At 35.2% G+C, this 16044-nt stretch overlaps 1 protein-coding gene across 8 annotated transcripts in view; it reads left to right on the plus strand.

The window, feature by feature from the left end:
• DMD (dystrophin) overlaps nt 1-16044 on the plus strand; it is a 1304666-nt gene that overhangs the window by 650853 nt on the left and 637769 nt on the right. For all 8 annotated transcript variants that reach the window (XM_087759563.1, XM_087759562.1, XM_087759568.1 and 5 more), the window contains 2 exons: nt 266-460; nt 11130-11302. In XM_087759563.1, coding sequence (XP_087615689.1) covers nt 266-460; nt 11130-11302 — 368 coding nt within the window. The remainder of the gene's footprint in view (nt 1-265; nt 461-11129; nt 11303-16044) is intronic.

The following is a 16044-nucleotide window of genomic DNA, read 5'->3' on the forward strand; positions in this document are numbered from 1 at the left end:
TCTTGCATTTCCTATCTTCATTTCTTTGGAACGTAGGAGGCGAAAAGTTTGTACGCTTTTGCATGGATTAATTTTAGTACCTGCCGTTTCAAACAGACTAATGGAGTGTGAGTGATCTATGTCAGAAACCTCAAATATTTCCTGCATTTGTCCTTAGAAAGTACTTTGAATTGTTTCTAGGTTGTGAACTGGAAATTGCATTAAGTTTTAAGTTTGTGTAGTCTTAAGAAACTAAAGGAAGCATTCTGTTGTATATCTGTACTAGCAAACAGTTCATGAAGATACAACTTTTCTGGTGACTGAAACTATGACTGTGGAAACCACTCATGTGCCTTCTACATACCTGGCAGAGATCCTTCACCTTCTGCAAGCCTTGTCTGAAGTAGAAGAGCGCCTTAATTCTCCTGTTCTGCAGGCTAAGGATTTTGAGGATCTCTTCAAACAAGAAGAGTGTCTCAAGGTAAGAAAGCAAGCTTTTCTTACAACGATAAGTTTCTGTTATTTTTGGGCTTCTGTATATTGGCGGCCTGCGCTCACTCTCAGAGACATCTGTTTTATAAGTGCTCAGCCCCTCTCCGTGATGTGTGCATATATGGCTGTTTATATGTGAAGGCTCATTGGTGCAAAATACAAAACCACTGAAGGGTTCATTTATTTTTATCTGTTTCCACCCGTATTTGGAAGACAAGAGCATTAGGGTGTCTGCAAAGTACATCCTTGAATGGGAGAGAAAGGATGGAGCGGGGCAGTTACAGATTTAAAGTTGTGAATTTGTGGTTAAAGTTTTGTTTGTGTGTTTGTAATTTGAAGTAATTAGTAAGTAACCCTATCCACACCCAATCTTGGCAGATTTATTTTAGTGTTTGATTTTAAAATATTTTTTATTAAAACAGAAACAAAGCCAAGTAAAATTTAGCTGTTCCATTCCATGCTAGACCAAAAAGTACTGTGTGCAGTACTGTGTGAGTACTGTGTGCAGTTTTGGGCCCCACAGTACAAAAAGGACACGAAACTACTAGAGAGTGTCCAGAGGAGAGCTACGAAGATGGTGAAGGGTTTAGAGGGGAAGCTGTATGAGGAGAAGCTGAAGTCACTTGGTCTGTTCAGCCTGGAGAAGAGGAGACTGAGGCGACACCTCATCGCAGTCTACAGCTTCCTCACAAGGGGAAGAGGAGGGGCAGGCACTGATCTCTTCTCCCTGGTGACTAATGATAGAATCTGAGTGAATGGCGGGAAGATATGCCAGGGGAGGTTTAGGTTGGATATGAGGAAAAGGTTCTTCACCTGGAGGGTGGTGGAGCACTGGAACAGGCTCCCCAGGGAGGCAGTCACAGCGCCAAGCCTGACAACATTTAAGAAGCATTTGGACAACACCCTCAGACATATGGTGTGGATTTTGGGGTTGTCGTATGCAGAGCCAGGAGCTGGACTCGATGATGCTTGTGGGTGCCTTCCAACTCGTGACAGTCTATGATTCTATGAAAAAAGCTTGAAGTCTGATTGGGGCTGTACACTGTGCAATTACTACACTTTAGTTAACTAAACAGAAAATATTGTCCAGTAGGTAGATAATGTAGTTAAGAAAAAGCTAATTCAGTATTGTTGATATGACTTTAAATATTACTGTCTGGATTTATCATCGCTTGCAACAGTGAAAGCCTTTGACATTGGTGGAATTTTTCCAACACAGAATTGACATAAGAGAATAAGATTAAAGTTGTAAGCCTAAATAGATGAATGAGTTATCAGCTTTTGCAGAATAATGTTTGTGTGAGGAAAGCCTTGTAAAAAAATCATGCTTAAGTATTGTATGTAATTACAGTATTTCAAATTGTCATCCAGCATGAAGAGAAGACCACATTTCCATTTTTCTGTGATTATTTTGGGGAAGGAAAGGTTTTAACAAAAGGAAACATTACCCTACAGAGGCTGGAATTTGGCTGCAGTCAGCTATAAGAAAGAAGCTTAGAGGGACAATCAGGGCAGGGGCTCTGGCTAGGTGCTCTGAATTGTCCTCTGTAGGAGCCCATTTATCTCTTGCCACAACAGAGGAAATGTAACAAAACAACATCCATGTGCTGTTATTAGCTTCTATAAAATCACATCTATTTATAATTCTTGTACATGCATAGGTCTTATACATTTTAGGCATCTGTATATACACACACATACAGATATAGATATTCTTTATTAGCTCTTGAAAATTAGAGTGTTTTCAGTTTCCTAGCAAGGCACTATAGTATGTCTAGTGAAGCATAACAGTGAAGTATTGGAGCAAAGGAAGCATATAACTGATAATAGGACCGTGTGAAATAACAGTACGCTGTTCCTTTTACCACTTCTGATTTAGTACCAGTAGATTAAAGTGGTTTTGAGTATAGAAGCACACAACATGCCGATGTTATTGTCAGTCTTCATTTTAAACAAGCCTTTTTGATAGAATGATTCTTCTGCACAAAAAAAAATCATAGACCATGTAAATCATGGCTAATGAGCTACCACTTAGTCTATGAACTTATGTTCATTACTAGATTGGATGGAAAAACAGTGACCTACCTCAAGCAGTTTACTGGCAGTTGACTTCCTTTTAGTGCTTCTTAATGCTTCACATTTGGGCTATCTATCTGATTTATATCCGTAACTAATCTGTTGTTCACCCACATATATTTGGTATTATTGGAGTTGACACCAACTTTAAGAATATTGATTACCGAGGTTACAAGTAAGTATTGCCATAGGTTTAATTTAACTGAACTATTAAATTGTTATGAGATGCATTTGTAGGCACAGTTCCATCTTCTTCCCAAATAAATCTCTTGGAAGAGGCAAATGGATCTTGCACGTTCATAGGTTTTTGGAAGGGTATAGTTTTGATCTGAGCCTGCGTAATGAATATTTATTTCCAAGGAAAAGCATTCATCATTGTCATTATCCTGCAGTAAAAATAGAAAAGTAGTGCATAAATTGTTTAGCAGCTGGTTGGGAAAGGTTTGAAATTAAATTGTGGTTGATTTTTATCCCTGACAGATTTGCATGAATCAAATTGCAGAACTGTCATGAATAACTCTGTGTTTTAAAACTGAGTTTGTGATTTTTTTTCATTCCCATTCAGAAAGAATCCATTTTAATTAATCCTTAAAAGGAAAAATAAGTTTATTTACAAGAATCTTTCAGTGGTAATGGCTTTGAATATTTTTCTCCAAAGTAGATATGCATAATAAGACTTAAACCTGATCGCTCATTATCCAATAGGATAAATATAAAACACAAATTTAAAATTGCTTTTATTAATTATCATAGATAATTCTAGGACTAACTTCTTATATCAAAGGAATGTAAAATAGCAAACTATGAGTTTTTGCAGCAAAAATCTGATAACTTCTAACATTTAGTAAATTAAAATGGTTTTATGGGCACATTTAGTAAATTTGCTGAAACCAGATCATAGGAATATTGTTCTCCTCATTTCAAGTCTTAGGGAGTGGAAAAATCAGATAGAGAAACCAGGTCTTGTCTCTTTATCTCAGAAAGTCAGCAATTGCAATGCTTCCATTATCCTATTACAAGCTCTTCTAAGTATTAGGACATACAGTACCTCTGTTTTTGTTCATCACCATACTTACTCACGATATTTAACAAACAATTTGAATATTACAGTGCTGTCAAAGATGAAACTGCAATTGATTGTATGGAAAATCACAGTTCATAGATTGAAGGGTTAGTAAATTTGACTTAATGATATACTCTCAAAATAGGACAAATTTTCTTATAAGTACAAACATTATGATACTTCTGTCTGCTATTGATGATCATATTGATGGAGTTCATAATCTTTGAGTTCCCCATATAGAATTGATTGTAATTACAACAGATTTCATTATGTGATCAAGTGTAGGGATAAAATGCCTTCAGAATTTAGTTAATTATCCTTACTTGCAATGGATGTTCCAAATGCTTCCTGAAAGTAAAATGAATGTACAAATTTGCATATATTCAACTTGATCTGGTTTTAGAAAATCAAGTTATATTGTGCATACTAAGCCAAAGTTTTCCTGTGTGGTGATTATCTCGTGCAAGCTACTTGTCTTGATCAAGCTCCAGATTTGGTAGGAGATATACCTGCTGAACTTAATACATTTATTAATTTGAGAATTAAAACTAACACCTATTTCTGTTTGCTAGCACATAGCAAAAGTGAATGTGCTAAAATGAAAGAGTCTACCTGGAATTTAGGAAGTCTAATTTGCATTTATAGCCATGTGTGAGAAAGCGTTTAGTAGAATTTCATGTTAAGAATTGCTGTCATAGTCATGTCATAGTTGTGCTTGGTCATTACCTAATTATATTAACTGTGAATTCAAAAACTGATTTTCTGAGGCTACTTGCTTTATATAATTAGTGCTGCAAACCTGTAGTAGGACCCATACATATCAGGCATTTCTTTTTTTTTTCTTTAATCTTCTTAATTTTAGCAGGAACATTGTATTGTAGAATATAATTATACATTTAGCTAGAATTTTTTCAATGATGTAATAGTTTTAATACAGAAAGCCATCTGGCTGTTTGAGAGAGAGTTTTCTTATATATGTAACTTTTTGCATAATCTCTGTAAGAGTTCTTTTTCTAGTTCATCTTCTTGTGTATTTCCAGTAGGGTCTTTATTTAGTTCACTAAAAATGGGGTTGTTTGCTGTTGTTACTTTTTAAATATAGGTATTTTCATGCTCTGGTTATTTTTTTTCTCTTCTTTTTCCCTTTGTTTGGAAATTCGTTTCTTTCATCTACTGACACATAAACTACTTTTTTGCACAGTTTTCTATTCTGTCTTATTTCAGGATACAGGGAATTAACCGTAAACATTACACATCCGGGATTCTGGCAGCCAGAATCCCCTTTCAAAATGGTTTATTAAACCAGTAATACCCATACTGCATATTGTAACTCATAGTTCTAAACAGATTTTAAAATTATAAGTAATTTGGGGAATTTTTCCAGCCATTCATGATTACTAAAAACTGTGCTGTTGCTGGTTTGCATGTTAGTACAAAAAGCATGAAATCCTGTAACAAATCTACTATTCATACAATTATAAAGCATCATTCTACATATGTTTGGATTGCCAAAAATATATTTTGAATTTTGCACATTGGAATACATATTTGGCCTGTATTAAGTGATTCTTATCAAGAAACATCACCTAATATGATATTCAGAGTGGTTTTCTTCTGCAGCCCAGTAAAACCCAATTAACCATAACTTAGAACTGAGTGTAATCAAATGCACTCTTCAACTGGATCTGTCAGTAATGCAGTGCTTGGTGGCTGATTTGTACACAAATAGCCAAGGAACTAAATTTTTACAGAAAGTTGTCTTTCTCTGGCAGATAAAGACAAATTCCAGGTAGTGAAAATGAACGGGTGTTCAAATCTCTAGCACTCAGATTTCTCTTTTCGAGAGCAATGAGATGGATCATTCCCCAAAGGCTACTGTCACTTCAGCTGCTAATGATTTTCTGTTATCCTTTTTTCTTAAAAATTAAAGCTTTGTGCATTTCTGTTAACCATGTTACAAAATCTCCCAAGGCATTGTTGTTAACTAACTGCTTGAAGCTATTCTCTTCAACATGAAAGATAGATGAGGTATGTGTGTGAGATAGTGGGTTTGTGCATACACATATATACATGATCTCTCTTTTTTTTCTTGGACACTCTTATGCCATCCAGTTGTGGATTTCATTTATAGAAGGTCAGCTCTATTATCTTTCTTTATCTGTAGCAGCTGTGCTCTAAACAAAAGCAAAAATCTGACATATAAATCAGAAATTATATGCCTGTTCATAGACCACTGATTCTAAACGTTTAGGGATATGCCACTTATCAATTCTAAAGTGCATAGATGTATTTCATCTATTTTTAATATTTAGAAAATTGATCTACTAGGTCAAAACCCATACAATTTCAATATATGTAGGCACATATTTTACTCTTCATTTGGTTACTTAAACATGTCAAACACAATAAGTGCCTTCTTGGGTGGGTGAGATGAGCTAACATTCAGACCTACTGAAAAGAAGGCTACTTGACTTGAGTGGTTAGGTGTGTCCTGGCAGCTTTTAACTTTTCAATTACATTTTCCACTGTTCTTTAAATATGCAAAATTTAAGTCATGGATGAAGTTTTGTGAAGATGCTGCTCCTTTATATTCAAGGCATATAATCTTGGAAGATTTGGAGGCTTTTCTTGTTTTTATCCCCTGTAATTTCTTAATTTTTTATTAAGTGAGTATATAAAGTTCCAGGTGTCATTATTTCTGACAAAGAACTATTAGAAAGAAATATACCCCCTCATCTTCTATTCAGTAATACTAATAAACCTTAAAGATGAAAAGTAAAATCTTGGTGTGAAGTTTTCATAAGTAAAACTGCCCTTTAAACTACATTTAAATTGTTATTATATTGTTTAAATTTTTATTTTAATTGTTATTATTAAATTGTTTTGTGATTACTAGACGCTTCAAATAGTTTCCTTTTTATAAGACCATAAATGTCTCTTTAAAATGTACTATTTGAAATTTTGTTGCCTTTAAAATACAGCAAAGCAACAAACTATTACAAAAAGGAACATTTTTTTTCTAGCTGTAAAAGATGTTATCACAAGAATATTCTCCAGGCTTCAGCTTGTATAGTTGAGATTATTCCAACGAGCAGAAGTTTGCAGAATTGGAGCTCTATTTCATTCTTTTTTGCAATGTGTTGGCATATGAATGAGATGCTTGTCCTTCAAATTAGGTGAGCAGAAGGACACTGAACAAGCAAAGTTATCCTTTTTTATCTAGTTCTAGTTAAAATAGATGAAAGCATGTTTTATCATACTTTTTTTTTTTTTTTAATGGAATTGGCTAGCTGTGTTTCTGTCTCTGGCTGAAACTAATAAAAGACAATTCTACTTTTCATTTATACTACCAAACACAAGCTGTATATCTGAGACATAATTTTTAGTGGAGATGCAGGGAAGGCAAAACAATGTGATGGAATATCGTGCTTGTCAATGCTTAGTACAGCTGTTATTTTCTTTAATAACTCCATTGGATAGTGTGCATGTAGACTGGAATTCCGTTGCACCTAAATAACTACAGCATTCTTATTACTGACCACCCATGGTGAAATAAAACATAGATGTGCAGTGCTGACTTCCCATGTCTATCTGAATCCATGTGAGAGAATGGCTGAGGGACTCTTTGGATAGATTCATTGGCCATGACAAGAATGGCAACAGATCGAGGAAGAGTCCACTCATGCTAATGGTCTTTTTTCTTCTATTTCTGGTACATTATAACCTCCAAAATCTCTCCTGTATTACTTCAACTTGATGCCTGCTCTTCACAAATGAAGGAAAGACAAATCTGATTTTTTTATGCATGGCGAAATAGAACCATCAGATTCTAGCTACAGGGTTTAACCAGACTGTGACAGAGTGTTAGAGGGCAATTTTAATTTTCTTTTTTTGTTTGGCTTTCTACCACTCATTATTTTTCTGCTTACTGCAAAATAACACAACATCCTTTGATCCCTGCCTCCTTTCAAAAGTGCTGGTAGTGTGAAAGAGCTTCTCATACACAAACTAGCAATTTGTACTTCTCATAACTGTGTCAAATCAGCATTCTCCCTTACCTCTGGAACAAAGTTGCTGCAGAGTCGTGTGCAGCAACTGAAGAATGTTTTTGTGTTAAACAAGACTAACAGACTTTGGTCGTTGGTCTGATAAGTTCTCAGCTACAAGTTCTCAGTATTCATTCTGAGGCTTATGTATTTCAGAAGAAATAAGGGACAGAAACACAGTAGAAGCGTTATAGGTAGTGGTATTGGAAATTTAGGGAGTTTGAAGAAATGGTTGGAGAAAGGTTGCCCATAGAAGTTGTGGATGCCCCATAATTAGAAGTGCTCAAGGTCAGGCTGGATGGGACTTTGAGCAACCTGATAAAGTGAAAGATGTCACTGCATATGGCAGGGGGTTGGACTAGATGGTCTTTGAAGGTCCCTTCCAACCCATCCCTGGAAACATTCAAGGTCAGGTTGGATGGGGCTCATGGGCAACCTGATCTAGTTGAAGATGTCCCTGTTCATTGGAGGGGGGTTGGACTAGATGACCTTTAAAGGTCCCTTCCAAATCAAAATGTTCTATGATTCTGTGGTAAAAGCTGAATATGGCTGTAGATTTTTATTCCGACAATATTCCTTTCTCTGTGCAGCAGTTTCAGTGAGACATGTGCATGTCTGTATTAAGAATTCATTAAAAAGCAGGAATGGTAAGAAATGGCTAAATATTATGACACTGAATGGAGTAGGGAGACATTTATTTTTACAATGCTATTTGAGTATATCTATCTCAAGAATTATCTGAGGCTTTTAGTGGCTCAGTGGTATAATGCATCCTTTGTCTAGTTCGGTACAAATTTTTGTGAGCTTTGTTTGCATAATCCAAGTTATTGTTTTGAACATACAAAATCTCATAGTTGTTAAGCTTTCATTAGAGAAAAGGAGAAAATTTTAACTTTAAAAACTTTGGGGAAAGAAAGTCTAACTTTAGACTAAAACCAAATTAATGCAGTCATCAATCCAAAACATTTGAATTCTTTCATGCCTGGCTGCATTTTATTCAGGCAGCAAGAGGTATAGTGCAAAGTTCACCATTGTAAGGAACCATGGCCATAGCTTTTCAAAAAAATGAACAACATTTCACTGAGGAAAGGATTTGACGAGTCTGGAAGAGAGAGCATTTTCCTTCCAAACACAAATACTACAGAGAGAAAAATAAAATCCCTGGAACAGCACAAGTATCATGTGCCTTGTCACACTGAGGCTGAAGAGGCCACTTACAAGAAATAGAAATGAAAATGTAAAGAATTGATGATTAAGTGCATTTCAGAAACATTCATTTTGCTTGTGTTTCCTCTCTCATAATGCTACCTATGATGTATGTTACAAGGACTGTAAAGAAATTATAGCTATATAAATTAGTTGCATAGAAGACATGTTTTTCCTCCAAAACCTGCATTTATTTCTCTGTTTTTGATACTCATAATGTGGAGCTGAAAGGTAAGCTTATGTAACTCATGGGTTTTGGTTGATTAAAAAAAAAAATATTTGTGTTGTCTTTCTGGTAAAAAACAAGGAAATCACAGAAGTACCAAATTCTGCCTGTTTGGATAGTAGACTGAAAAGTAACAGGAAGTGCTCTGCTTGAGGATTTCATTACATCAGTCTTGATTCACAAGGAGGAAGTCTCTGCTAATTAATTTTTGTTACATTCACTGCTTTTATCCTTAAGTCAGCACACAGTTCATGACAATATCTTTCCTCGGCATTGGGTTTTCTAACAAATTCAGTCATTCAAATGATTCTAAAAGATTTAGTAGAAAGAGAGAGGTTGAACACTACCTACTTCAGAGAATAGAAATAAACAGCATATTTATTTATTGCTTTATAGAGCAAAAAGAAAACCTGTATAATTCAGTCATGGAACTGAATGGATTGATAAATGGATAATTAATGGTCATTGACAACGTATGGAGCTTTAAATGCTTTCACACATTTTAAAAATGTTAAAAGTCCAGAGTAAATTCAGTTTTTCTTCCTTTTAGCTTTCCAGCGCCTGGCATTGTGCAGTTAGCTAGGTGTGCTGTGAAGTATTTTGTCTTTTTCTGAAATAACAATGAACTGACTACTTGAAGAATGGTAAATGCTGGGTTGTGAATATCCAGCAAAAGGCAAAACCAGTGATACCTGATAAACTATTTTTTTTGTGCTGTTACTTTGATATCTGTTTAATATCTGCTGAAACAAGTATAAAAGAGAAGCATAAACAGCAAAATAATTAAAGAACACTTAAACATAAGTCTGTAAATTGGTACTTTTTTCTGCTTTCTTAAGAAGAAATGGGGTAAAAACAAATGTAACCTTGGTGTAGAGGAATTAATGAGTGACTGAAGTCAATAGTGCTTTGCTTCCCCTCCAGCCATCACCTTTCTCAGATATAGTTTATTAAGTCTTTAAAGAAAGGATGGACATTCAGTCATTATTACCCAGTTATTGTAAAACTGTTATAATTGTCAAAGTTCTTGTTGACTCTCTTGAGGGGCAGGAGGTCTTGCAGAGGGATCTGGATAGATTGGAGCATTGGGCTATGATTAATGGGATGAAATTTAACAAGAACAAATGCCAGATTCTGCACCTAGGATGGAGTAATGCCAGGCACAAGTATAAACTGGGAGAGGAGTGGCTGGAGAGCAGCCATGCAGAAAGGGATCTGGGATGCTGGTTGGCAGCAAGCTCAACATGAGTCAGCAGTGTGCCCTGGCAGCCAAGAGGGCAAACCACATCCTGGGGTGCATGAAACAGTATAACCAGCTGGTCAAAAGAGGTGATTATCTGACTGTATTCAGTGTTGGCGCGGCCTCACCTTGAGTACTGTGTGCAGTTCTGGGCCCCACAATTTAAGAAGGATGTGAAGGTCCTTGAACGCACCCAGAGGAGGGCAACAAACCTGGTGAAAGGGCTGGAAGGCATGTCCTATGAGGAGCTGATGAGAATTTTGGGCTTGTCTAGTTTGGAGAAAAGGAAGCTGAGGGGCAACCTCGTTGCTCTCTACAGCTTCCTTAGGAGGGGACATGGAGAGGGAAGTGCTGAGCTCTTCTCCCTGGTATCCAGTGATAGGATGCGTGGGAATGGTTCAAAGCTGCACCAGGGGAGGTTTAGACTGGACATACTAAATGATCTTTAAGGTCTCTTCCAACCCAAACCATTCTATGATTCTATGATTAGGAAGCATTTCTTTACTGAGAGGGTCATCAAACACTGGAACAAGCTTCCTAGAGAGGTGATCAATGCCCCAAGCCTGTCAGTGTTTAAGAGGCATTTGGACCATGCCCTTAATAAAGTGCTTTAACTTGGTCAGCCTGAATTGGTCAGGCAGTTGGGCTAGATGATCATTGTAGGTCCCTTCCAACTGAAATAGTCTAGTCTATTCGTTTCTGTTTAATTAGCATTTTTCCCCTCTTTCTTTTGCTTGTGAACATTTTTTTATTTATAAAAACAATGTTTTGTTTTTCTTTTCTAAAATCTTGACATTACAGAGCATTAAAGATAGCCTGGGGAGACTGCTGGGTCATATAGACATTATTCACAACAAGAAGATACCGGCTTTGCAAAGTGCTACACCAAGGGAAGCGGCAAATATACAAGAAAAGCTAAGTCAGCTTAATTTCCAATGGGAGAAAGTTAACAAGATGTACAGGGACCAACAGGCGTAAGTAATTTTTAAAAACTGTTATTTCTGATGGCATCCGTTAGTATTTGGCTTGCTCTTGGTAATTGTTTCCTAGTCTGCTTTTTGTGGAAATACCTTTTAAAGTCACAAACGATACTTTCTTGTAAGTAAGCGTAGAATGTTTATAGGGAATTGTAATTTAATTTATGAGCATTTTTGTAAATCTGAAAATATTTTGACCAACTATCACTTGCATTAGACCAAAACCTGGCATGATATTGCATGCATATTCCTATGACATTATAAATGACATACCTTTACCCTGAGATAGTATTAGGCATTTACTCTTTTGTACCTGTACTATTGATTTGAAAATCTGAATCTGTGATGGGTGCATCAGAGTAAAATCCCTTTTAATTGCAGAGGATTTACTAGTTCAAGGAGCAGTTCTCACTTTATGTCTAAGGAGCACTGCTAGAATTCTTAGCAGCTCTAAATCCAGTGTCATCTTTTTATAAGTCTGTATATTAGACATTATACAGCAAGGCAGGCCAATCAAGAGAAGTATAGAAAGGCATGAAAATGATAATAAATAAAGCTGTGATCTCCTACAATATCATATAATACTTATTATTTTTCTCCTTGTATATTATTTGTGGTGTTTGTAATCTGGGAATCATATTATGATGCAAAATGTAGCCAAATCTATTTTGTTAATTCAGGCATGGCTCATGCTAGTAACACAACAGAGACTAGCAATCCAGGAATTCATTTCTACACTGTAGATATTTGATGTTTAAAATTTTTGGCATTGTGCAATAAAATACGTAGGTTTCTACTTCCTGTTAGTTTTTTTAATTAGGTGATATATCAGATGTTACTAGCAGTGATACAGAAATTTCTATGATTTGTGGAATATACTTTTTTGTTCAGTATGAGTAATTTAAGAGTTAACAAATAAGTTTGCATTAAATAAAAAGTCATAGTTTCAAGCATTTAGTGAATTACAACAGAAAAGTCTTTGACAATGCTTCTGAGAATGTAAACTATTAATCTGATACTGAAAATTCTTATATACATATGACTAGTTCTATTCATTGAAATTGTCCATTCATAGGAATTTTACAGAATTGGATTTTCAGACAATGCTGAAAGCTTGACCTTAAAAGTTTCATTTGATATGCTTCCCCAAAAGACAATAGATTGAAATTTGCTAGAATATCCCGTTTTACACTAGATCTGTTTAGAAATATCCCTCCTCTCAGAAACTGTTCTTAAAACCATTATAATTGTTCTGAAAAAATTAACTTACTGTCCAAATAATTATTGCGTTGTATAGTAGGAAGAGATATGAATCTAAACATGTAAGCAGTGACTAGAAGAAAAAAAAATACTTCCCGTGGACTTAAGCTGCACTGATTTTGTCCTACATTCCAAGCCTTGGTAACTTTTGTGTTTTCTTTGTTTAGAAATATTGGTAAACAGCTGTCACTTTGCAGATTTGTACAGACATATTATTTCCACTGTCAGCCAGCCACTAGATTTGATTATAGGTTGCTGGAGAGAGAGAGAGAAAAAGTTTAAAAAAATAAAGTCAGAGAGAATCATAGTAAAAAATATAATTCAGTAATCTTCATGACATCTCTGTTTTGTCTCAACATTTAAAGTGTAAGAAACTGAGACAGATTTATAATCTGGTAAATTTTGCAGATTCTCCCATGCACAGTACTTTTTTTAAAAATAGTAAGCCTGGCCCTGGTGTGGTAAGAAAGATTATTCTGCTTCTTATAATGCCGCATGCAAAAATGCAGGCTAAGTTAGAAGCAGATACTGGAACCAAGCTGCTCACATGGCTAATAAAAACCGGAGATATTTGGTGTTGCGCTTTTCCCAGTCTGGCTTTGCCCAGACTCTTACTGGTATAGTAGACTGAGTTCTTAGAATCTCCCCATATGCATTTTCTACCACTAGTGCATAGCAAGGAGAGCAATTTACTGTTAGCTGAAAGCTTAGACCACCAGCACTGCAACTCAGTTATCCCTTATTTAGACTATAGTGATATTTAGCCAGCAGCAGAAAGTATTCTGAGGTGAAATGAATTAATGTTTGTCAAGTATTTTGAGGTCATCAGATAAAGGCACTAGAGAATTGTAAAGTATGATTACGCTCCAGCTGGCGTTTGCCTGGGGGAGTCATCCTCTTTTAGTATGATAGACAGCAACTCAAGGTGATGGTACGCTTGAGTGCTGTCTGGAATCGCACGCTTTTCTTTTTCTTTTAAATCTTTTGTTTGTGGTGTCAGTCTTACTGTGTCACTGTTTCAGTGGTTTTGTTTGAACTCTGAGATGATCCCTATAGCGTCTGTAGTTTTGCGAGGTGCATTTGGACTGCACATAAATGCTAGGGAGGAGATGAAGGAAGACAATATGGCCTTTAGCATTTTGCTTCTAGCAGGTTGTGTCTGTAAGGGGTGAAAGTATCAGTGTAAGTCTGCCCTTGAGACATGGATGAAGCTGTGTTTATGAGATATGCTATTGATGATGATGTTTTAGGACAGTTTTGGAATTATTACTGGAGCTCTGTCTTGCTTTCAAGGAAGTGTATCTAAGTGAATGCGAGTATACCATGTTTGAAAGGTTACAGAAACAAATATACTATACTATGTTCATGTCTGAATATTCGTTTTAGGAAATCAAAGGGTTGTAATAACATGGAAATTATTATTTAAGTGAATGCAAAGTCAACTATCACCATGATAGATGGAAGACCAAAACAACTTTCCTTACCCTGTAGTTACTAGCAGATACCTTACTCTAAATCTCATAGAAATCAATAGAAACATTCATGTTGAATTCTTTTGTGTGAAATAGATTTCCTGGAAGTCCTGATTCATATCCAGATACTTTGTAATTAACTTTATAGTGAGTTCCTTTTAATTAGAAATCAAAATATTTTCAGTTTGTTTTACAGCAGAGCATGTGCCATTTTGACAGAAATTCATTATGATGATAAATACCCAAATAGCTTTGAGTCCAGTTCTTCTACAGTATTTGAAAACCTTTTTGTTTCACAATGTCACTTTACATGTTTCCTGTATTTGAATAAGTGTTCATATAATATTTACTGTAAGATAACAGGCAATATTTCACTGAAAAAGTATAAGCAAAAATGCTGTGATCATCCTAGTGTCTCTTTCAGTTGTATTAGAAACCTAGGATGAATGAAAATTTTTACTCTTCTCACAAACTCATTGAAATGCTATTCTTCAACTGACTAATTTTTTAAGTAAAGCCTAAACTTAGCATGGTTCTTTAACAGGACTGAGGTTTTTTTTCTGCAAAAATTGACTTTAGAACATGGTAACTGGTTGTGTTTCCAACAGATGTATGAGGGTCATACCATCTCATGCCAAGTGAAATTTGTATCTTTGGTTTTAGTTTTCTGAGTGCACAGCAAACTCCAGGAAACAGGAACAGTGGCATGATCTGCCTTTTGTGAGCTCAGGAGTAATTTATGATTTCATTTATAACTTCAACCTTTGCTCTCAAGATACTAAATTTCTATGTTATCTTTTCCAATAGTCACATTAAGATAATACAATCTCAATTTTGTAAAGTAGAGTTATGTTACAGTGCCAGTAAGAATAACCATTCAGATGCCATAGTTTCTCCTGTCCTTGTATCAGAATTTAACAGTAATCTCCCTTCTTTGCAGCAGCCTTAGATACTGTTTTTTTATATTAATCATGACTATTTAGTCAGTGACACTAACACCAGATCCTTATACATCTTCAGTGAGAACACATATAATATTTGAAAAAAAAAATATTCAATAGATAATAGAAAATAGATTTTTAAATTATTGTCTTGTATAACTATTTATCTTATCAACCTACCACATGTGGAAGACCTTGTTTCTCTTGTCAGGATATTGTCTTCTCAGGATATTTATGCCTCAGTCTTGTTTCTGTGAACAACACGTACTTCCTAAAAGTACTCCTTTCTAACAGTGCCAGAAATCACTGAATCAATAAAGTGCAACAAACTTTTCCAGAATAGACCAACAATACGTTAATTTTAAATATTTCTATAGCAATTGCAAATCACTCACAGAGAATGTAAAAAAAAAAAATAATAAGCACAAGGCAGAAAAAATAGAAAAATACTCAAAAGAATCTAATTTAAAAGCAAAATACTTAAATTTACAGATATTGTAGACCTTGAATATTTTTGAAACTGTTTCTTGACCATGAGTTAAAATTCTAATAGATCCTTCATATTAATTTCAGGAAACTAATTTTTGCCTTTTTCATGTTTTATTTAAGAATTATCTTCCAGGGCACACATTATAGATTAGATTAATGATCTTCTAATTAATCTGAAATCTACTAAAAATTAAATGTTTTGAGAGAATGTGGGAAAGTTGATACCAGATATCTTTACAAAGTGTTTCTTGAGAATTCTGAAAAGAACAAAAAAGTGATATGCTGGTCTTATATCAGAAAAGATCCAAAATCCATGATAATGCTGCTAAAACAGATTGATGACTTTTACAAAGTCACAAACAACTAACAATTTTTATAGTAACAAGAACAAACCATAAAGAACTAGTTAATAGGCGTATACTAAGAATTCTTTTCATTTTTGGACAGCAGTACAACTGAGTAGCCTTAAAGAAGCTGTTGATTAGCTTGATAAGGCCTAATGAAAAATGTGTATTATACATAAAGAATCTCTTCATTGGCAGAGAAATAATATTTTGTGGTCGTATTTCTAACACCA

The sequence above is a fragment of the Nipponia nippon genome, unplaced genomic scaffold, assembly GCF_047370975.1.
Source record: "Nipponia nippon isolate SJK-2023a ecotype South Korea unplaced genomic scaffold, ASM4737097v1 scaffold_2, whole genome shotgun sequence".
Taxonomy (NCBI): Eukaryota; Metazoa; Chordata; class Aves; order Pelecaniformes; family Threskiornithidae; genus Nipponia; species Nipponia nippon.